Consider the following 23,610-nt stretch of genomic DNA (forward strand, 5'->3'; position numbering starts at 1 on the left):
ATATTATATATATAAATTATATAAATTATATAAATATATGTTAATATATATTTATATATAAATCTGACTAAATGCAAGTAATCTGTTTTGAGGTTAAGATCAATTTCAGTTGATGCCCTCTGGTTGTGGCAAAATTGTGTCTTTTAAAAAAACACACACAGTCGAGTCATTAACTATTATTTTTCTGTTTCATACAGTTAGCATGCATGCATATCTGAATGTTCTGTCTCTGCCAGTTACTATGCTCTTTGGCCAAGTGACTTTCGTTTCCTTCCTCCTTTCCATTTCTTTCCATTTATCTTCTTTCCTGTTCAGGTGAGTGCAAAGCACTGCAACAAGTCTTTTACCTTAACTTAGGATCAGATGTCTACCTTGCCTTCTCTCTCCTTGGTGTATATGTGCCCAGTGTCTGTGAGCCACTTTTCCTTTTTCACTTGAGAGGAGAGGGGAAAGATTACTTTTCTCTCTGATTTCTAGAGTAGAGCTTGGTTAAATGGCACAGTTCAAGCCTTTCTCTCCTGACCATTGATACTAGCTTGGTTTTAAAATGGCAGGGAATTTCTTTTTCTTGTAGGAATACAATGTTGTAGAGTTGTTAACTTCTCAGACTTGTTCAAGTAAAATGAATGATCTAAAGATAAGAGCCTTTTTTTGTTGTTGTTGGAGACACGATCTTGCTGTGTTGCCTAAGCTTATCTTGAACTCCTTGGGCTCAAGTGATCCTCCCACCTTGGTCTCCCAAAGTGCTAGGATTAGAGGTGTGAGCCACCATTCCTAGCCTATAAGAGCCTTCTATACAGAAGCTACAGTGCTGTCTCCTCCCAAACCTCCCTAGGAACAGAATATTACTAGTAGCCCAGCTCCACCTGTGCTGCCTCCCGGACTAGCCACCATACTGACTTTTACCACAGTAGATCAGTTTTTCCTATTTTTGACTTTAAGTAGAATCATACAACACTCTTTTGTGTATAGTTTCAGCTTTATATTTGTGGGGGTGGTTGTGAGATGGTAGTTTTTGTTGTTGTTTTGTTTTCCTTTTGCTGTGATGTTTGGTTAGAGTAGAGCAGTTACTATTTTGTTTTACTGGGCTTCCCCTTTCTTGGTCTTTTGAATAGGAAGAGCTAACTTTTCTTGAGCCTTTTTTTTTTTTTTTTTTAATGTCTGCCCCTATTGGCATTCTTGGATTGCTGACTTCTCTATCAACTGGTGTGGGATATGTAAGGCCAAAAGAAAACCCTACGTTAGAAAAATGTGTGTCTTTTCTATCTTTCTGGGAGCAGAAATACAGTCTTACTTTTCTATAAACTTGGATATCATTAGGAAAAAGAAAAAACATTTTATGCATTTATATGAAATTCAAACAAAAGGACTTTAACTCTTTGTAAATGTAAATTTCTGTGTTTAATTGCAGAATCTTTTAGCTGAAAAAGTAGAGCAGCTGATGGAATGGAGTTCCAGACGCTCAATCTTCCGAATGAATGGTGATAAATTCCGAAAATTTATAAAGGCACCACCTCGAAACTATTCCATGATTGTTATGTTCACTGCTCTTCAGCCTCAGCGGCAGTGTTCTGTGTGCAGGTAATTTATGTATTTAAAAAATATTAAAAACTATTATCCATGGCTTACATATGTATTTTTAATGTTCATTTGAAGATAAATATATGTAAGATAATTAAACAGTTGTTTAATAGTCAAATATAACTGTGCACATTTAAAAATAAGCTGAAAAATCAGTGTATTTTAGAAAATGATATGGATAGGCTAATATTCTTTTATTGTGGGCGTGTAAAATATTCATTGACCAGTTGCACATATAGTCATAAAACTGGTTTATCTTCTTTATATCCTGCAGGTTGCCTTGTAGGTCACTCAATTACAGCTATGCTTAATGAAGTAGCCCCCTTAAATATAATCAATTTTTAATTTTTTTTTTTTTTTTTTTTTTGAGACAGAGTTTTGCTCTGTCGCCCGGGCTGGAGTGCAGTGGCCGGATCTCAGCTCACTGCAAGCTCCGCCTTCCGGGTTTACGCCATTCTCCTGCCTCAGCCTCCGCAGTAGCTGGGACTACAGGCGCCCGCCACCTCGCCCGGCTAGATTTTTGTATTTTTTTAGTAGAGACGGGGTTTTACCTTGTTAGCCAGGATGGTCTTGATCTCCTGACCTCGTGATCCACCCGTCTTGGCCTCCCAAAGTGCTGGGATTACAGGCTTGAGCCACCGTGCCTGGCCCAATTTTTAATTTTTAATAGCACTCACTTTTACCTAGCGTAACCCATTTAATTTTTGATACTGCCAATGATTAGAAATTTCTATGCTATAGAAGTAAACAGTTTTAAATGAATGAAATATTTGTCAGGAGGAACAAATTAAAGAAAACTTTGGACAAGTATAAATACTTGTCTAAAAGTATGCAACAAACACTTTTTTAAATGGAAATTTTTATTTTGAGATAATTTTAGGTACACATCTTTTACCCAGTTTCCTCCATTGGTAACCTGTTATAAAACTATAGTACAAATTCACAAGTAGCGTATTGGCATTGGTAGAGACAAATGCGGAACAGCTCTATTACTGTAGGAATACTTCTTGCCATTTCAAGTCACACCCGCCCTACATTGTACTTCTTACCTGTCGAATTTGACCTCTGACCTCTGGCAATCACTAATCTGTTCTCCATTTCTATCATTTTGTCATTTCAAGAATCTTATGTAAATGGAATTGTATAGTATGTGACCTTTTGGGTTTGGCTTTTAAAAATTTGCCGTAATTCCCTAAAAAAATGTCCAAGTTGTTATATTTCTCAGCAATTAATTTTTTAAATTACTGAATAATATTCCATTATATGGCTGTACTGCAGTTTATTTAACCATTCATTTGTTAAAAGACATCTAGGTTGTACTATAGAATGATACGAATTTCAAAGGGGCATCTGTTAAGTAATTGTGGTAGAGAAGTAGTCTTGAGATCTATTGTTACTGAGCCAGGAGAGCTCTGTAATCCATATGATAGTGGTTAGAGTGGACCAAAGAGATCTCAGGGTGACAACTAAGATGAAAAGGCAAAGAGTAGTTTCCAGAAATATTTTTCAAGAAAAACTATTCAAATTATATTTCTGAGTAGTAAATGAAGCCTCAGAGGGAGTTGTAGATGCACTGAGAAAGGCACCCTGTCATTTGTGGCCATCTTGGTTTTTTTTTTTCCTCACCTGAATTACTCCTCCTGAGTCCTTCTGTGTCGTGTAATTTTGGACCACTTCTGTAACACTGCCGTAATATTTATAATTGTATGCGATCTTTGAAGAGTTCATAGTTACAATTTAAAAATCGTAGGACTTTCCTTTTTGAGACTTCCTTGCTTTTTTCTTTATTTTTTTAAAAAAAGTGAAATTTTCTTCTAGAGCTAGCTTGCATTTAGATTCTTCAGTTGATTTTCCTTGCTTAAAGGCTGCTGAATGAGCTGTTGGCTTCCTTGTAAGCCCTTTTAGCAGATAATTCTGCTCTTCCTTCACACAGTCAGTTTATTCACAAATTTTGGAATTCAATTCTCACCTCCCTCAGTGCTAACATCAAACTCCTCGGCCAAATAAAGTTGTTAATTAAGACTACTCGATATAATTCTCACCTCCCTTAAGTGTTAACTCCAAACTTTTTTAAAAATCAAATTATACTGTAGGGAATATTCTTCATAATTGGTAACTCTTTTAGATGTATTCTTCTACAAAATTGCTCATCTCTTCCAGGGTTTNTTTTGCTTTTTCGCCCGGGCGGGTGTTCAGTTTTCGGATCTCAGCTCACTGCAAGCTCCGCCTTCCGGGTTTACGCCATTCTCCTGCCTCAGCCTCCGCAGTAGCTGGGACTACAGGCGCCCGCCACCTCGCCCGGCTAGATTTTTGTATTTTTTTAGTAGAGACGGGGTTTTACCGTGTTAGCCAGGATGGTCTTGATCTCCTGACCTCGTGATCCACCCGTCTTGGCCTCCCAAAGTGCTGGGATTACAGGCTTGAGCCACCGTGCCTGGCCCAATTTTAATTTTAATAGCACTCACTTTTACCTAGCGTAACCCATTTAATTTTGATACTGCCAATGATTAGAAATTTCTATGCTATAGAAGTAAACAGTTTTAAATGAATGAAATATTTGTCAGGAGGAACAAATTAAAGAAAACTTTGGACAAGTATAAATACTTGTCTAAAAGTATGCAACAAACACTTTTTTAAATGGAAATTTTATTTTGAGATAATTTTAGGTACACATCTTTTACCCAGTTTCCTCCATTGGTAACCTGTTATAAAACTATAGTACAAATTCACAAGTAGCGTATTGGCATTGGTAGAGACAAATGCGGAACAGCTCTATTACTGTAGGAATACTTCTTGCCATTTCAAGTCACACCCGCCCTACATTGTACTTCTTACCTGTCGAATTTGACCTCTGACCTCTGGCAATCACTAATCTGTTCTCCATTTCTATCATTTTGTCATTTCAAGAATCTTATGTAAATGGAATTGTATAGTATGTGACCTTTTGGGTTTGGCTTTTAAAATTTGCCGTAATTCCCTAAAAAAATGTCCAAGTTGTTATATTTCTCAGCAATTAATTTTTTAAATTACTGAATAATATTCCATTATATGGCTGTACTGCAGTTTATTTAACCATTCATTTGTTAAAAGACATCTAGGTTGTACTATAGAATGATACGAATTTCAAAGGGGCATCTGTTAAGTAATTGTGGTAGAGAAGTAGTCTTGAGATCTATTGTTACTGAGCCAGGAGAGCTCTGTAATCCATATGATAGTGGTTAGAGTGGACCAAAGAGATCTCAGGGTGACAACTAAGATGAAAAGGCAAAGAGTAGTTTCCAGAAATATTTTCAAGAAAACTATTCAAATTATATTTCTGAGTAGTAAATGAAGCCTCAGAGGGAGTTGTAGATGCACTGAGAAAGGCACCCTGTCATTTGTGGCCATCTTGGTTTTTTTTTTTCCTCACCTGAATTACTCCTCCTGAGTCCTTCTGTGTCGTGTAATTTTGGACCACTTCTGTAACACTGCCGTAATATTTATAATTGTATGCGATCTTTGAAGAGTTCATAGTTACAATTTAAAATCGTAGGACTTTCCTTTTGAGACTTCCTTGCTTTTTTCTTTATTTTTTTAAAAAAAGTGAAATTTTCTTCTAGAGCTAGCTTGCATTTAGATTCTTCAGTTGATTTTCCTTGCTTAAAGGCTGCTGAATGAGCTGTTGGCTTCCTTGTAAGCCCTTTTAGCAGATAATTCTGCTCTTCCTTCACACAGTCAGTTTATTCACAAATTTTGGAATTCAATTCTCACCTCCCTCAGTGCTAACATCAAACTCCTCGGCCAAATAAAGTTGTTAATTAAGACTACTCGATATAATTCTCACCTCCCTTAAGTGTTAACTCCAAACTTTTTTAAAATCAAATTATACTGTAGGGAATATTCTTCATAATTGGTAACTCTTTTAGATGTATTCTTCTACAAAATTGCTCATCTCTTCCAGGGTTTATTACGAATTCTGAGAATGAAATATCCTCATCGAAGGATATTACTGTGGATCAGGAGGCTTAAGAAGAAAATTCACTGGAAGGGAAATAAAAAAACTTATGTAGAATCAAGCAAGTTGCTTGTATAACGGAAGTTTTGGTGATGTGTTGAAGATTAATATATAATTGGACTCCAGTTAAATGAAAAATTGGTAAATTACAAAATATTTTGAGAATGATGAATAACTTATTATATTGATATATTAGATATTAACCAACATCCATTCTGCCCCAACAAAATAAAATTATTGTTTATTTTGTGTGAACTATTGGGGACACTATGTTAAGTCATTTATATATACACTATATATATAGATATATGTATATAAAATCTTATATGATTCTCATTGTGAGAGTTAGATATGAACAAAACTCGTTTTATAGAAGAGAATGTTAAAGCTGAAAGGTTATAATTTTTCTAAAGTCACACAGCTAATAGCTGTTCAGGGTTGGGATTTGTGACTCCAGAGCTATTAGAATTTAATGCTTTTCTTAAGTGCACATGTTCATTATTGTCCCTATTCTGTAAACTGTAATTGTTTCTTGTTTTTGTGTTCCTAACCAAGATTGTTAGTGTTTTAGGGCAGTGATCCCTCTGCCAGCATATCCTAAACTCGTATGATCGTGAAAAGCTTTGCTTCGGGGTGTGTCTCATGATGGGGACTGGTGAATTGAATACAGCTGGCTAAAATCATGTGGAAAAGAGCCCGCCACCCTTTTGTTTCGTTACAGAGAGGTCACACCTCTCGTGGGTTTAGAGTGTGAAATTAACAGATAAGGTGAAACTTGGGTATAGATAAAATTACCCTTGTATATCACTTAAAGCACTTGTAAGTGTATTACTTTGTTTGGGTTTGGTACTATAACCCTTATAATTTCCTCTTACCTTTGATAATATTTCTTCATGGCCCTTACTTTTTAAGTTTCTTTTGTTTATTTGACTACGTGAACAAGGTATTTCACCTCTTTGTCAAGACTGGGGAACTGTCATGCCGTTCACATGTTCTTTTTCTGGTTTGGCTAACATAAGACACGTTTCATTCTTGAGTGAATCATGACCAGTTTGGTATAAATGATGCCCTCAAGTTATTGCTGAGCTATGTAGTTTAATTATATTGAAGGCATATGATGTAACTTCACTGTGTTAACTTTCTTCCTAGGTGCGTCTTCTTCAGACAGGATAATCCCAACATTTTTTACTGTTTACAACAAACATTCATTATATATGTGACATTGTAGCATTCCTTGAATTCTTTTCTATGTTCTATATTTTTTCCTTTAAAGTCTAGCTGTAGTCTCTTCATCTTTTTAATTTCAAGCTTACAGAAAATTGAAACTAGTACAGTGGACACCTGTGCTACCCTTTACAAAGATTCACTAATTATTAATGTTTTGCCACTTTGCATTTTGCTCTAAGTATAGATAAAAAGAAATCAGTCAAATATTAGCAAAAAACTACCTATGAGTTACATACATCATGGAATATTGTCCCTAAATACTTCACTAATACATCTCTTGAGTTGAAGACTGGTGTGTGTGTGTGTGTGTGTATGTGTGTGTGTTTTAAAAGACACAGTCTTGCTGTGTCACCCAGGCTGGAGTGCAGTGGTGTGATCATGGCTCACTGCAACCTCCGCCTCCCTGGTTCAGGTGATTCTCCTGCCTCAGCCTCCCAAGTAGCTGGGAGTACAGGCACCTGCCACCATGCCCCACTAACTATTTTTTGTATTTTTAGTAGAGATGGGGTTTCACCATGTTGACCCACTGGTCTTGAACTCCCGATCTTGTGATCTGCCTGCTTTAGCCTCCCAAAGTGCTGGGATTACAGGCGTGAGCCACCATGCCCGACTAAAGCTATTCTTCTATAATTAGAACACCATTATAACTTTTAAGTAAATTAATATTAGTTCAATGATGTAATCTTACTATATAGTTTATATTTAAATTTTACATTTGTCTGCAAAATGTCTTTCATTTCCTTCCCCCACCCCCATGCCGTGTGAGATCCATTCGAAGTTAATCTGTTACCTTTGATTGTTGCACCTCTTTCTTTTAATCTATAACATTTCCACACTTAAAAAAAAAGTCTGTGTTTTAATGATGTTGACTTTTCTTTTTTTTCCCTGAGGAATCCAAGCTACTTGCCTTTTATGGTGTCCCTTGCTCTGGATTTGTCTGATTGTTTCTTCATGATTATATTCAAGGGAAGAGTACTATAGTGGTTAGTTGGAATACCTCTTATGGTATATTATCAGGAGGCCCATAATATTAGCTTGTTCATGTACCAGTGCTGAGATTGATCACTTGATTAGGGTGATGGTTGTTAGATCTCTCCACTGTACAAGGATATTGTTTTCACTTGTATTAAGTATTTGGGGAGATAAGTGGCTTGGGAGGAAGGATTCAGGGTGATCATGTGAATATCCTGTTTCTCAGAAGTAATGTTTTACCCAGCACTTGTAGCATTCATTGATCATCTTTGCCTGAACTTGATATTACATTAGTGATCGTGAAATGCAGATTTTCAAATTCTGTCATTTCTTCTACATTAATTAGTTGTCATTCTTCTGTAAAAGCAAGCTTTGCTAACCTCACTTACCTTTTGTTTTGAGTATTCCAACCAAAAGATTCTTTTCATTCCCTAATCCATTACTAGGATTATTCTTCAGGTTCAAATTGTCCTAAATTTGACCATTGGGAACCAACTCCTATATCATGGCATTTCTCCTTTAGTCTACTTTCTAGCACAAGATATTCTAAGCTTACTTCGTATGTTCTCTGCCGTGGAACTGTAATCAGCACTTTTTTCAAGGAGCCCTGGTTCCTCTTAGTAGAAAATGATATTTAGAAAGCAAAAGCTTAGCTACATGTACGCTTTACTGCTGAGGTAGTGTCATTGCTTTGAGGCCTTTTTAGTAGACAAAGCTAAGAGGTATGGTTCTGTGGGGATGTGCATGTGTATGTAGATGTAGATATGTATTTTAAAATTATGACTTCAATTAGATACGTATTATTGTAGCAGAACATTGCATGTTTTCTTCTCTCTTTCCCTCATTCCATACTTTTATCTCCTTGGCCTGAGACGTTAATACAGGTATAGCAGAATCTGTCTTGGTCCATAAAGAAGTCGTCTAGGGTAGTTCTCTCATCCATAACAACTCAGTGAGTTGAAGCTGATGTGAATGCCTCATTGAGTTGAGGCTGAAGTGGTATTATTGATGACTTCAGTGAAACTTAGTGATAAATTTCTTACCACCTGTTATAGATGGAATTGCTTCTTTCTAAAAAGATATGCCGAAGTCTTAACCCCCAAGCATCCCAGAATGTGGCCTCATTTGGAAATAGGATAGTTGTAGATGTAATTAGTTAAGATGAGGTGATACTCAGGCAGGGCAGGCCTTTAATTTAATATGACTGATGCTATATCAGCGAAAGAGCGCAATTTTTTTTTTACTAAATTCTATTTTATTACATTGTTATAGACACACAGGAAGAATGCCTTGCGATGGCAGAGATGGGGAAATGGAATAATTTAGCTGGATGCCAGGGAATGTCAAGTGTTGACAGCCATCACCAGAAGCCAGGAAGAGGCAAGGAAAATTTCTCCCCTTCAGTTTTAAGAGGGAGCATGGCCCTACTGATACCTTGATTTTAGACTTCTAGCCTCCAGAACTAGGGGTTTTGTTTTGTTTAAGCCATTCAGTTTGTGACACTTTGTTATGGCCACCGTGAGAAACTAATACATCACCTTTTACCTATTGGATGATTCTCACCATAGACAAAACATCCCACAGGGGATGCATAAACACAAGTCAGTTATCACTCTGGGACAGCTCCCCCAGGTATCTGAAGGCCAGCCTCATTTTAGAGAGATCTCTACAGTGATCTGAGGGTTATACGCTTCCATAAACACTTGAAGGTCTCTTATAACCCATTCCTAGGTATAGTTCATCATATCTAGTGTGGTATTGGAGCAAAGACAAGATGGTATTAAACTTTTGCATGAGGAGTCCAGCCCTGGGGAGTGTATGTAGTGCCCTTGTGAAGTTTTGCTTACAATCATTGAGGTCTCACAAATGGGAGCTTCATCATAAGAAACCGAGGTTGGCAGTACCTTCAGTGTAGCCTCTTGGCTGGCTGGTAGACTTTGGTTCCTCCAACTCAGTTTGATGAGTACATTGTGTCCACAATCCTAGACAGACTGGCAGGGAGTAGTTAGTCCAACCTGTCTTATTGTCTATGGCCCTAACAGGCCATCCCTTGTTCCCTCCTAAGAAAGACTGAGCTATCGCCGTGGAAGTGGGTCTGAGAGGAACATGAGAGAAAGGGTAATTGATATTTTGCATGGAAGCCGGGGTCTTCCATTAACACTTCCATAAATTCCTTCTAAAGATTAAGAAGAATGACAAAATTAGTTCAGACCCCACTGGTGGAAGATGGCAGATACAGTAGTTGATGATTTCAGAGAGCTGTACCAGTATGTTTTTTCATGTGAGGAAGTTTTCAAAGGTGGTTCTCAAAGAGAGAAGATTTTACTATCTCTCTCTCTTCTTTACCTTCTAGGATCTGAATTTTCATCTTCACATACTAGAATTTTTGCTTGCCCTCATAAAATCAATGTCTCCATCTGAGTATCTGTAACTTCATCTTTTCTCCAGTTATCCCCTATGCACACCCAGATTATTAGATGTTCATCTGGAGAGTTTTAGTGTGAAAGATACAAGGGCCTTTCAGTGAAATTTATAGAGACTGATTACATCCTTCACTGTGGCCTCCGTAGGCCACTGCAGGAGGGCTTAGTGTGTAATACACTCAGCCAAGTGGTCGTTATCCTTATTAACTAAGACCATGTCAGTGAAAGAAGAGAACCCAGTGACTGAACCCAGATTAAATTTGAATTTCCTAAGCCTTTTTGTTTCCAAAGCTAGGCTGCCACCCAGGGGATATATTGATCGAGTTTCCTCAAGGTAGCTGTCAAGTGGGGAAAGGAAGCATTATCCCGGGAATGGTCAGGACAGAATCTTGAATTTCCAAAATAGATCTGAATAATGCCCACGTCTCTTGTACTGATTTTTTCTTAGGAAGCAGCCAAGAAGAGATGAACTCTTTCTTGGGATAGATGCGTTGAGTCACCAAACTGCCTGGTTAAGGTGTGTGGACAAAAAGAGGAGAGGAAGTCGAGTCACACATATTTTCATGGTAATTTTTGAGGTGGCTCAAATGCATTTCGCAATGCTGGATGCTAGCAGATGTTAGGGCATGTGGAATGACTGCTGAATACTTTACCTGTGGCTTATGTTTTGGTGGCTTTTGTGGCAAAAGGCACGGTATTAGACTGTAAAATAGTCCAGAAAGCCAGAAATATGACATATTTTAATTTTAAAATTCATAATGGAATGGCTAGAGTTCACTAGCACAATGTACTCCAACACACTGTACTCTCACGGTGAGAGTACCTTAACAGTAGTAAGGTGCCAGTGGTAGCCCCAAGAAAAGGACAAAGGCTCATTAAAGTCAGTTTGTTAAGAGCAGTTGGGTATGATGTTTTCACTAGCATGGCTCCTGCCCTGCAAAGTAAACAGGCCATTGTTTGGTAAGAGTCTCAAGTCTAGTATTCATTGCAGCTTCTGCATAAAGTTCCACTAATGGAGCCAGGTAGCACTGGTGGTGATCTGGTAAGTGTAAGTTCAATCAGCCGCTTGATTCCCTATGGTTTATCAGATTACGGATCCTCACTGTGGGCATCTTCGTTAAGTGACCTCTTGGTGACAACTCGGCCTGTGTGATTTGTTGTCCAGAAGATTGATGTTTCAAAGAGAGAGGTGTCTTTATCTCTTAGTCTGTAGTCTTCCAAGCGGCAGATCATATGGTTAGGCCAGTGGCAATATTCAGTACAAATGTAGGAAGATTTGTCAAAGTGGGTCTTGGTCGGGACTGTGAGGACTTGACTGCCTTGAGTTCTGCCACTGAGCAGAACAACCACACCTGCTGTTGGTGTTACACAGCTGTTGCTGAGGGGAAACAGTCACAGCAGCCCATCAAACAGCATCACATTTCAACTTAGCAGAATCATCAGTAACCCAGGCCCAGGCATTTAGGGAACCTCTGTGAACTGAGGGCTCCACTGGGCCATTGACTTTGAGTTGGGTGGCAGAGTTAGGGATAAAGTTTCCCACAAGAGATGGCTGCTGTTTTTTAATGTAAAACTGATGGTGCACTTTGGGAGAAGGAGGCGGGAGGATCACGAGGTCAGGAGATCAAGACCATCTGGCTAACACGGTGAAACCCCGTCTGTACTAAAAATACAAAAAATTAGCCGGGTGTGGTGGCGGGCACCTGTAGTCCCAGCAACTCTGGAGACTGAGGTGGGAGAATAGCGTGAACCCGGGAGGCGGAGCTTGCAGTGAGCCGAGATCGTGCCACTGCACTCCAGCCTGGGTGACAGAGTGAAACTCTTTCTCAAAAAAAAAAAAAAAAAAAAAAAAAAAAGGATGGTCAGGTCAGCTGCACTCTGACATATACCATTTCTACAAGCAAAGACTGGTGGACGCTTCATACTTTAGTCATCAGATCCCAGTAGACCAACCCCAAAATAGAGATATTAGGCATTTATTTGTACTTGGTGGTCATGTCAGGCTGGTGCTGTCCAGAAATCAAATTGGGGTCGGTACGTGGAAGTCAGCTCATATTGCCATAGGCATTAGTCAGCACAATTATCACTCATGGAGACTGTAGTTTGAAGCAGTCATTAGGTTTGTCTGTCCCCAAAGATATAGGATGTGGTTTATTGGACATTTGCAGTGTAGCCTGTTGGATTATTCCGTTTTCAGAGAACACTGATTTGTGGGCTGGTCTATATAAATGATGAAGAAGAATGCCCCAGTGGGAGATTAACTTATTTCAGTACCTAAAGAGTTCAGTAAGGTGCTGGGCCTTCTTTTTGGGGTCAAGTCTGAAGAGATAACAGTTTTTCTTTCACTGCTTGAGAAATTGAGTGTTTGTAGTCTGTTCAGATAGTCCCAAGAAATTTTATTTGGTGCTATTGAGATATTGTTGCCAATCCAGTTTTCTTACTTTGAATGTGATTTGTTTTTTTGCCTTGCGGGCCAAAGTATGTTTTAAATTTTTTCACTGAAGGCTGATCATTTTGCTATGCTATGTCTTAGATTTGACTATTCTGGGTTGCCTTTTTCAGGAACGCAAAGAACTCTTCAGTATGTATATAGGGACTTTATTTTTAGAAATGTTACTGTATCGTGGTTTAAAATACCAGTTCTATTTCATTGTTTTTTCTACCTCAGGGACTCTTAATTCTCCATGTTTAATCTTTTAAAATCTACCCCATTCCCTCTTAAACTTTTATTTTGTTTTTGTTCTTTTACCTGCTTTTAATCCTATTCTTAATGTCCTTTATTTATTTTCAGTCAACTCTATTTTTCTTTGAAGACTTTGTAATGCAGACATCATTTCTGCATGGATTCTGTTTTGCTTTTCTGAAACATACTGGTTTCCTGAGTCTTACTAACTGTGATGTAACATCTTTCTGCTTTTTATTTCCTTCTATTTCTAGTTGTTTAATTTCTGATTTGAGATTTTCTGTCTTCAACTGCTTATTTAATGATATTTCCTTTAGTTTGGAGTATTTTGTTTCAGTTTTCTCCTCATGATTTTGTTTCCAGGGAAATTTTTTATGAGTTGAAGAATTTTGATTCTTTCTGATTTCTTTTTGTAGTAGCCTTGTGTAGATGCTATTGATCATTTGCTGCTTCTTAAAAATTTTTTTTTCTTTCCTATACCAGACCTGAAACCATAGTTTACATGTGAGTGGTGATGGCTAGACTTTGGGTGGCCTACTGATTTCTTAATTCAAATATGCTTTCTCCTCATAACGTGAAATAGGTTGAGTTCAGCAGGCTTATTTTTCTCCCCTGCTCACTTCTTCCTCCCTTCTCTTTTTCTTCCTCTCTCCTCCTCCTTGCAGTGGCATATTCTGATTCTGAGATAATATGTGTTTCCATCGGTCCCTTAATTTCCATGACTTCTCTGTTTCACTGTATCGCCAAGCCACTAATGCATGTCGGCTTCTTCTAAGTTGTCCCCCACTCCCCACAAAGTGGTGCATTCTTAAGACTGCCACATTTGTTCCTGTATACTTCCAAGCCCCTTTCTTTATGTTCCACAGTAGCCACTGTTCTTCCCCACCATATAGACCTGTTCTCAGTGTTTTCCAATTCAACTGAGATTCTCTCTTTCTTGGGGTGATTCCCACCCCACCCAACCGCCCGTATTTCGCCTCTGCTAGGATCCCTCGTACCCGTTTTTCCCCATATGGTCTCCACCTTCCTATTCTTACATGGATTACTGAAGTTACAGGTGTTCATTTCCTTGCTTCCATTTACATTTATATTCTGTAGGATTCTTTTTATCCCAGTTACTGTGTTGGCATTAGTAGTTTTGATTATGCTTTTTGGAGAACTACATGGTTTTTGGAGTTCTTTGTTCATTATCCTACAGGAACTCAGTAATTTTCACATACAGTTTTAATCTTAGTAGGAGAAATTGGAATCTGACCATAAATAAGAAAGTTCTTTGAGGACAAACTATTTGTTTTCTTTTTTTTTTTTTTCTTTTTTTTTTTGGAGACAGGAATCTCACTCTGTTGCCCATGCTGGAGTACAGTGGCGTGATCTCAGCTCACTGCAACCTCTCTGCCTCCTGGTTTCAAGTGATTCCGCTGCCTCAACCTCCTGAGTAGCTGGGATTACAGACATGTGCTGCCACACCTGGCTAATTTTTGTATTTTTAGTAGAGACAGGGTTTCACCATGTTGGCCAGGCTGGTCTCGACCTTAAGTGATCCACCCATCTCTGCCTCCCAAAGTGCTGGGATTACGAGCCACGGTGCCCGGCCGAGGACAAATACTAGCATTACAGTGATGATGATGATCATGTGTTGATGCTAGATTACGTAATGTTCAGGGTTTCAGTGATGATCATGTGTTGATGCTAGATCACGTGATGTTCAGGGCTTTGGACTTTCTATGTGCTTAGTAGGATTTTATTGAATGAAATGAATGAGAATTTTTTGATATGAAAAACTCGTTGAAAAGTTTCTTAATATACAGATACAGGAGTAAATATCATAAAACAGTGCTTTATCTAAAAATGTTTTATTTATATAGGTTATAACTGAAATAAATGAAAAAATGACTTTTAAAAGTATAATCTTGATAGCTGCACTTAACCATTTAAATTAAAGATAAAACTTTCTGCATTTTTATATCTAAAGCTGCAACAATTATATATAATAAAGTCATACGTTACAATTAATCTTTGTATTGTTTTTAAGCATTTGTCCTTGGTTTCCGTGATTTCAGTTTATCTTAGTCATTAACATATTAAATGAGATTTACTTGTTTTCATGGTCTCAGGCTTTAGTCCTCAAATAATTTCTCTTAGATGCATAAGAACCATTTTGGGTTTTTTTTGGACCCATGAGGATGACTTAGTACAATCCAGTCAATACGAGTAAAACCACTTCAGATATGCCCCTTTCTTGTGATAGGTTGTTGTCTTTGTCACCGTAATACAATGAACAAAATACTATTCTTTTTATTTATCAGAAGATAGTGATTATCATGAGCCCATGCAGAAGAGAGTTAACATAGCAGGCCTGAGATTGTTATCCTTAGAAAGGGGAGCTCCCAAATTTGGCCCTTGCCTGCCATATGGGAACATGGATTTTGGGAAATTCTCCACCACTCCTGAGCTGAGAAGGGTGGTTCACTGTCCCTGAACTGTTTACAAACAATGTGGTTCATGCTGAACACCTGCTTTTTTTGTGTGGGTCTGGAATTTTGCCACCTGCTATACAGAGGGCATCTACATGACCAACCTTCTTGGGCACTGAATGTGTAATGAACCTCCCTGGTAGACAACACTTTACACGTGCCACAACAGAATTGATCCTGTGTGACCTGACAGGGAGTCACTGTTGGAAATTTACCTAGTTCACTTCAGACTGTACCATGTGCCTTTTCCCTCTGCTGATTTGGCTTTGTGTCCTTTCACTGTAACAAATCTCAACCATGAATGTGACCATGTTCTGATGCCTCTGAGTCCCCTTAGTGAATCACCAAACCTGGTGATGGTATTGGGGACCCCCAACGCAGAACCATTTAATAATTCTGAAATGTTTTCTCCTGGTCTTGGCAAGAAGTTATATATTTAATATTCATTTTAGTTTTTTAATTTTCAGATCTGTAGAATAAGCCTCCCCATCCCTTAAGAATCTTAAGTAGGACTAGGAACAAAAGAAACCTTATTTTGTAAACTTGTGGCTTTTACTGTGGAACTGGATACTAGTATGGTGACATTATATCGATACTGGCATATATTTTGAACCATTTTATTGAATGATCACTATGTATAAATACTCTCCTGGATCCTAGGGGAGATGATGGCAAACAAACTGACCTAGCTGCTGCTCTCATTATCTCAGAGTCTAGTTCGTAAATGTCATGAAGGGAAACCACAGAGATTTATGAGAGGATCCTGGTTTTTCCTGTTAATTTGTGTGTTCAAAAAGATTTATTTAAGGGAGTGTTAATTGAAGTGTTAAGTTATACAGAAAGACGAGGAATTCGTAAGGCGTGTTTATCTGCTCCCATTTACTAGACCTAACTCTTTGCTATGTATACAGAGTGTGTTACATGTATTGTGTGCCATGTGTGCTCTGTAGCTATAAAAAAGTTGGGTTGAGGCTGGGCACAGTGGCTCACACCTGTAATCCCAGCACTTTGGGAGGCTGGGGTGGGTGGATCATAAGGTCAAGAGATTGAGACCATCCTGGCCAACATGGTGAAACCCCTGTCTCTACTAAAAATACAGAAAATTAGCCGGGTGTGGTGGCACGCACCTGTAGTCCCAGCTACTCGGGAGGCTGAGGCACGAGAATCGGTTGAATGCAGGAGGCGGAGGTAGCAGTGAGCTGAGATCGCAACACTGCACTCCAGCCTGGTGACAGAGCGAGACTCTTTCTCAAAAAAAAAAAAAAAAAAAAAAAAAAAAAAAAAAAAAAAAAAAAAAAATGAAGGAAAGGAAACAAAAGAAAAGCTGCATTGAGAAGAAGGAAGGAATTTCACAGAAATCCTGTATCAAGAGTAAGTCTAGTTTATGAAAGGAAATTAAACAAAATTTGGGTCTAGTGCAGAGAGTGAGAGGGGAAGAAACTAGAAGTAAGGTCTGCAAATGCAAATAGTCAAGTGAATTTTAAGCTAGATGCAGGCCACCCCAAGGTTTGCATACCCATTTGCCATTTACTAGAGTCTTTGTTATGCCTCATGTTTTTAACCTCATGAGAACTCTTAAGAGAGATTACTAGTATTGTCATGCTAAAAAGGGGAAAATAAACAAAGTATTTGTGACTTTCTCAAGTGTATACATTATAAAGTGGAAAGCCAGTCCACAAGTCCCAGTTTTCAGAATTCATGTGTTATCTGTGTTCTTTCTGCTTGGCCACATCATAATAATAGGTGTAGTATTACATTGTTTGGAAGTCATGTGAAAAGTGTTATGTTATTTTATGTGTATCTGAAGGCCTTAACAAAAATCAAACCCAGACAAAAAGAGACACAAGGAAATTTTTTGAAGTAATGGAAGTGTGTATGAACTTGACTGTGGTGGTGGTAACATGAGTGTATACTTTTGTCTACTCTCACCAAATTGTACCCATTGTATACATTAATCGTGTGGGTTTTTTCATATACCAGTTATACCTTAGTGAAGCTAGGGGAAAAGAATAGTCAAAGAGCATTCCTTCAGTGTTTAGCATAAGACATTCCTGGTGGTCTGGCAGTTCATTAATAAAATTAGAGATGTCTGGAACAGTATCACTGGGTAGAAAAGTTGCTTGTAATGGAATTTTGTAGTATCAGAAGATAGATCTCTCTCTATATAATATATAATTCATATACTCAGATAGTTAATTGGTTAATCAGTAGTCCAATTATTTAAAAAAAACTTTGTGAATCTCTATGCCTTTTATTCAGCTTTGCTGAGAATCTAAAACTCCTCTAAAATAATCTATTAAAATAAGTTTGATGAGAAAAGTTAAAAAATGAAGATAAGTATGTATAAATACACAAAAGGATTCCTGGCACACACTAAACCTCCATGAATGTTTCTTGTGATGGCAATACTTTCAGTTGACCAGAAAAGACATAATCTCCATCTCTTGGAACACAGTTTCTGTCATCTTATGTCTGCCTTTTTGATTGATTACAATAAAAGTCTTTAAAGTCGGCATATATTCTGTTCTTTACCACATGAAGCTAAAGAATAGAGTTACTGGGAAATCCTGCAGGATTTAAGGTGTGGGTTAATGCTTTCCTCATTTTGACTTCTCAGGTTTTACAATATATATATGAATTTATTTAACAGATATTTTTTGTGTATCATGATGGTTCCTGGGCATCTTATCATAAAAAAGGTTTACATAACTTTGTTATTTTGTATTTATTATTTAAGATTATAAGTGTTACCAGAATGGATTGAAGTATCTTGAGGCAGTGGCCTGTATGTCTTAACCTCTTCCGAACATTGAATTAATTCACCCATTTATTCATTCATTTCTTAATTCTCTATCATTAGTTGTGCAAATATTAAATACATGTTATGATCATATGTACTAGATAAATGATATGGTTTGGCTGTGTCCATACACAAATGTCACCTTAAATTGTTCCCATAATCCTCATGTGTTGTGGGAGGGACACAGTGGAAGGTAATTGAATCCTGGGGCTGTTACCCCATGTTGTTCTCGTGATAGTGAGTGAGTTCTCACATGACCTGATGGTTTTATAAGGGGCTTTTCCCCCTTTCTTTGGCACTCCTTCTGCCACCATGTGAAGAAGGTGCCTTGCTTTTCCTTTGCCTTCTGCCATGATCATGTTTACTGAGGCCTCTCCAGCCATGCTGAACTGTGAGTCAGTTAAACCTGTTTCTTTATAAATTACCCTGTCTTGGGTATGTCCTTAGTAGCAGCATGAGAACAGACTAATAAAGTAAGAAAACTTGTTAAAGGAACAATGTGTTAATTGATTTCCTTACTATTGTATGACATTCTTCTTGGCATACCACATTTAAGCATTTATATGTTACTGTTAGTTTTGTTTTGTTTTAAGGAGAACTAAAATTCCCTTGACTTTCAAAAGCCGAGTGCTAACTATGCATATTGTATACACTTCAACATATTTTATGTTCATATACACTTTTGCTTTAAAATATGTATTTGGATCACATAGGTTACTATTTTCTACGGAAAGATCTACTTAGGTCTAATGAAGAAAATGGATGCACAGGAAACAGCTTTAAGAAACACAACCTCTTTATCTTATATCTAGTGAATTATTCAGTCAATTACAACATGGTAGTGAACTGTTGATTTCTCAGCTCTTCCGAGGCCTTGGGTCTATTTAATATATTTCAGTATATTCAGCTGGGCCCTGATACGTATAGCACAACCAGAGGAGCAGCTGTGTTAGAAATCTTTGTGCAGGGTGTTATCAGTTTATTTTTCTTCTCAGGGTACCAGAATCTTAAGTAATAGGTGAGTTCGCTCACTCCAGATCTGTGTATATCACTGTCTAGAATTTTTTTTATTTGGGGTTTTATTATGGCATAAGTGCAATTCATTTTACATATATAACTATAAAGACATACAATGGTATTTTCATATGAATCTGCTATAAGAAGTTTGATTAACATTAAAAAGAGAAGCTATACTTCTTAAAACATCTCTTTAAAATGATATTCATCATGGGAAATATATTGAATATGTAGAACTGTAGATGAGATAATTCTTTTAGTTTTACATAACCTTTTAAAAGCATTATAACATAAAAAATTGTAGCATTTAGATTAAGTGATTTTTTTCCCCATAATAAAATACGGAGAAGATTTAATATAACACTTTTAACAGAACAGTACGCTGCAGTTATTGCTTAAGCCTTCCTGTATCCTTTGACGCAGCGTGACTGCCCTCTTCAGGCTGCATGAGTATATATTAGAATTTACGGCATTCCCTACATTGGTGAAGTTAGGCCTTTACTATTACTATGAACTACGACAACAAAATATTTTTTAGTTAATAGTGTTGGAAATGTAGTTATTTTAGTTAAGTGCTTGGAGCATTTGTGGTTTTTAACTTCCAATTTCAGATGGTAGTGAGGTCAGAAGTGTGCTTATTGTTAGCACATGTAATGTCTCATTTTGCTCATCAGTCCAGGCTGACAGAAACATATGCACGGATCCTCTGAATTTCTTTATCTGTCATTAGTTAGGTTTTCTCTGTCCCCTATTAAACGTTAAGAAGTTGGGATATGGCGAGTGCATAAGGGATGATGGGGTAAGCACAGGGTCTTTGTTATTGGGGCACATTTTTTTTTCTAATAAATCTTTTGTACTCTGAAGAGATATCATTAATATTAAAATACATGTTCCTTGGGCTCATTTATTTATTTTTAATGACATACAGATCCGTGTAGTGATCCTATTTCTACTGAATTACACACAGCAGAAAAGAGCCCCCATTTGCCTTGTCAGTGTTAAATTTTCTCTAAGCATTGTATTTGAGTCAAGAAAATGTAATTTGTTTTGGCTCCTGTGGAATTCTTTATTCTAGCCAGAGCTATTTCTAAGTATACTGTCTAGAAAATGTTGCTGGATGCTATGGCCTGCTAGGTTGCAATGGAGAATTTATGTGAAATAGTTTACATCTTCATTTACATAATATTTTAATAGCCTCATATGTTTTCCTAGCCAGGCCATTATAGTAACATTGAAAGTGGTTTCCAAACCTTCATTTTCTTCTCCTGCAATGTATCATACGTAATGTTGTGAGATACAGCATTCTGAAATAGTATTTTGCATAGTCTTCTTTCAGAAACAGTTGTTTACTATTTACAGAATAAAAGCAGCATCCTATTTATCTTTCTACCACTTCCAGTCTTTATTGTCTAACCTGAAACTTACATTCTATTACTTGAACACAGAATACGCATTCCAGACAGGGTAGTCTTTGTTTATACTGTGTCTGTTACCTTAATTTTCTCTCCCTGCCTTTCTTGCTTATTCTAAGTGTAGTCCTTCCAGACATACCACTATTATTTTCCAGTTTTTTTTTTTTTACATTCATACTTTGTTGAACTGTTCCAGCTCACTGTGATCTCATCCTCCTCTGTATGCTATATAGCACCTACAATCTGCATTCCTCTTTGAAATACATATACCTTATTTATGTACTAGAGTGCATATCTATTCTTTAACCTCTTAAAGGTGGAGACTGTGAGGTATACTTCTTTATTATTGCAGCACATATGAAAATGTTGAGTATAAATTTCACTGATGACTAAGATCTGGATTCTACATTTGTTATGAAATTGTCATTACTAACAAGATATCACATGATGATGTAATCATTGTAACCTTTGAATCATGAACACTATTCCTTTGACAAACAGCATATGTTTGTGATAGTACAGATTTAAAATTTCATTTTTTCTTCCCCTCAACACCATAACTAGAGTAAAAGAAATCTGCCTTAAAAGAGACATTATCCAGTGACATAAATCTGACTAAATGAGTTGTAGTAGACTGTCTAGAATTCAGAAATTCTAATGTGGTAAACTTAGCTTTAGCATATTTATGATATAGTGACTGGTTATGAAACTGTATTATTCATCATCAATATCATTATACCTTTTTTAAATGCAGCTTCTGTACTAGATCCTAGCCAATGGACAATATGTAATAAGAACAGCTATGCGTAAAATCAATAGTGGTACACAGTCGCTGAGAATTTCTGTTTCAGATAGTTGCATCAACAAGTATTGTAGGTGTAGAGATTTGAAGTGACTTCCAAAGGAGAGCCAGTTTTTGAGCAAACTTCAGAAAGAAGGTAGGACATTCTCAGTGAAGTATTTCATGCACGTGGTTAAGAATGGACGTAGTATGTTCATGAAACAGACTCTTTGTGATATTTTTTATAAAGACATAGATTATGTAAGTTGTGGCTAAGGTATGGAGAATTTTGACTTTTATGCTTCCTGTTGTCTTCATTATGTAGGTAGTGGGGAACATTTTTGGATTTTAGAGCAGAGGCTGGAATCTACAAATTAGTTATTGGGAAATGAAATCTGAAAAAGTAGAGTAATATAGAGTACAGAGTTCGAAGGCAAATTGAATTCATGCCCTTTGACTCCCCATTACTTTATCACATTTTATTTTTTAATTTTTTCTTAATTGCATTTTAATATTCAATACTTGTATTATGTTAAAAGTTTTCAGATTGTAGTACTGTTCATATTTAACCCTCTTAAAACATAATATTTTAATCAAAACAATGTTATGTGCTTCTCGTTTATAAAAAAGAACTGCAAAAGAGGACCTTGCACTCATCTGATTTGCACACAGGTAGGCTAGGCCAGAGATGGTCACTGTTACTGCTTTGTGATTTTTTTCTTCTGTTGTTTTTAAAAAATAGCTCTAAATGTTATTCTTATAACAATATTTTATGCAGTAAACTTATCTTTACATTCTTGTTATGATAGATGAAGATTTAACTAATCTCACCTTTCATTGCTTTTTATTTCTTCTTTTGTTTATCATTGTAACACTAAATAACATCTTTGTGTTTTTTGTTCATTGTCTATAGATGATGTTTTTTGATTCCCTCATTTGTGATATGAATATTAGCACGCATATTCTTCCCCATCACCTCTTCTTCTTCTCTTTCACCTACCAAATTCTGTTGGCTATCCTTCTATACTGTCATAGTTTATACTATGTACATTCCATACTGTAACCATAATTATTACATCTGTGTTCTGTGTATAGGTTGATTTAGAAAGTTAAAAGGGAATAAACAGCACTTACATTATTATTTCTGCATAAACAGCATCAATGGCAAAGTAGTAGGTTATTATGATTCCTTTTCTATAGCGCCATTGTTTATAACCCCTGACCTGCACAAAATAATATATTTAAATAATCTTTCTAATCCGTTGATCAAAATTATGATACATTTTAATAAGCTGCATATTTGGACCTTGTCTCATGTTTATTTTTTTGTTTTTATTTTTCCTGTTGTGGGAATAAATATGGTTTTCTTACTATAGATTTAATATGTTCTAGCTCTTTCTGATTCTAATGATTATCCTTAGAATCTATTCTTTTCATCTTGAAGTCTAAAATTCCTGTTCTAGTTTGTATTGGTTGCATCATTTAGCTTCACAGACTACAGCTTTATATCTTCTCCCCGTGCTCCCTCACTGCATTTCTAGTTGCCTTTTTTCCTCTCTTATAGTGCTCTATCATAGTATTTTCTTAGTTTTTCATTCATACTACCTTTTCTATCAATTATATTTTAAGTTAATTTTCTAAGAATGTGGGGGTAAATTTCAGATTGCTTACATTTCCGTGAGCATGTTTATTTCAAACTTACTTATTTGTCTCAACGTGCAATTCTAAATAGAAAATAATATTCTGAAGAAATTCTTCTATTTGCCAGTATCTAGTGTTGCTAATGATCAATCCGTTCCCAATCTCATTGCTTGCCCTTATTGAGGAAATTTTTTTCTCTGAAAACTTTTAGGATCTTCTTTTTATCCATGAGTTTTGGTATATCTCGGTATCTCTCCAGGTTTTTCTTTTCTCATTTCTCTTGTTCCGAACTGGGAAATGATTGTAATTTGAAGATTTAATCTCCTTTAATTGTATTGTTTACAGAAACACCATTTTCTCTGTTTCATCTCTCTTCTATTTCTGTGACGCCTGTTTGAAAAAGGACTTATTGGATTATATCTCTAGGTCTTTCTCCTTCCCTCATATGTTGTTTTTGTTCTGTGAATTTTATTCGACTCTGTCGTCTAATATTGGTGTTTTATTTGAGCAGTCATATTTGAAATCTGTATAAGTGCTCTTTTACTATCTTTGTTCCTTTTTTATATGATATATATATATATTTTTTTTTTTTTTTTTTTTTTTTT

At 36.7% G+C, this 23,610-nt stretch overlaps 1 protein-coding gene across 2 annotated transcripts in view; it reads left to right on the forward strand.

Annotated features, from left to right (window-relative positions):
• TUSC3 (tumor suppressor candidate 3) overlaps nucleotides 1–23,610 on the forward strand; it is a 222,162-nt gene that overhangs the window by 72,259 nt on the left and 126,293 nt on the right. Inside the window, exon 2 of one of the 2 annotated variants that reach the window (XM_017867199.1) lies at nucleotides 1,412–1,581. In XM_017867199.1, the coding sequence (XP_017722688.1) occupies nucleotides 1,412–1,581 (170 nt within the window). Of the gene's footprint in view, nucleotides 1–1,411; nucleotides 1,582–23,610 lie in introns of those variants that run through there. The other variant, XM_017867198.1, reaches the window with a different exon arrangement.

Source organism: Rhinopithecus bieti, unplaced genomic scaffold, assembly GCF_001698545.2.
Source record: "Rhinopithecus bieti isolate Rb0 unplaced genomic scaffold, ASM169854v2 scaffold_2888, whole genome shotgun sequence".
NCBI classification, from domain to species: Eukaryota; Metazoa; Chordata; class Mammalia; order Primates; family Cercopithecidae; genus Rhinopithecus; species Rhinopithecus bieti.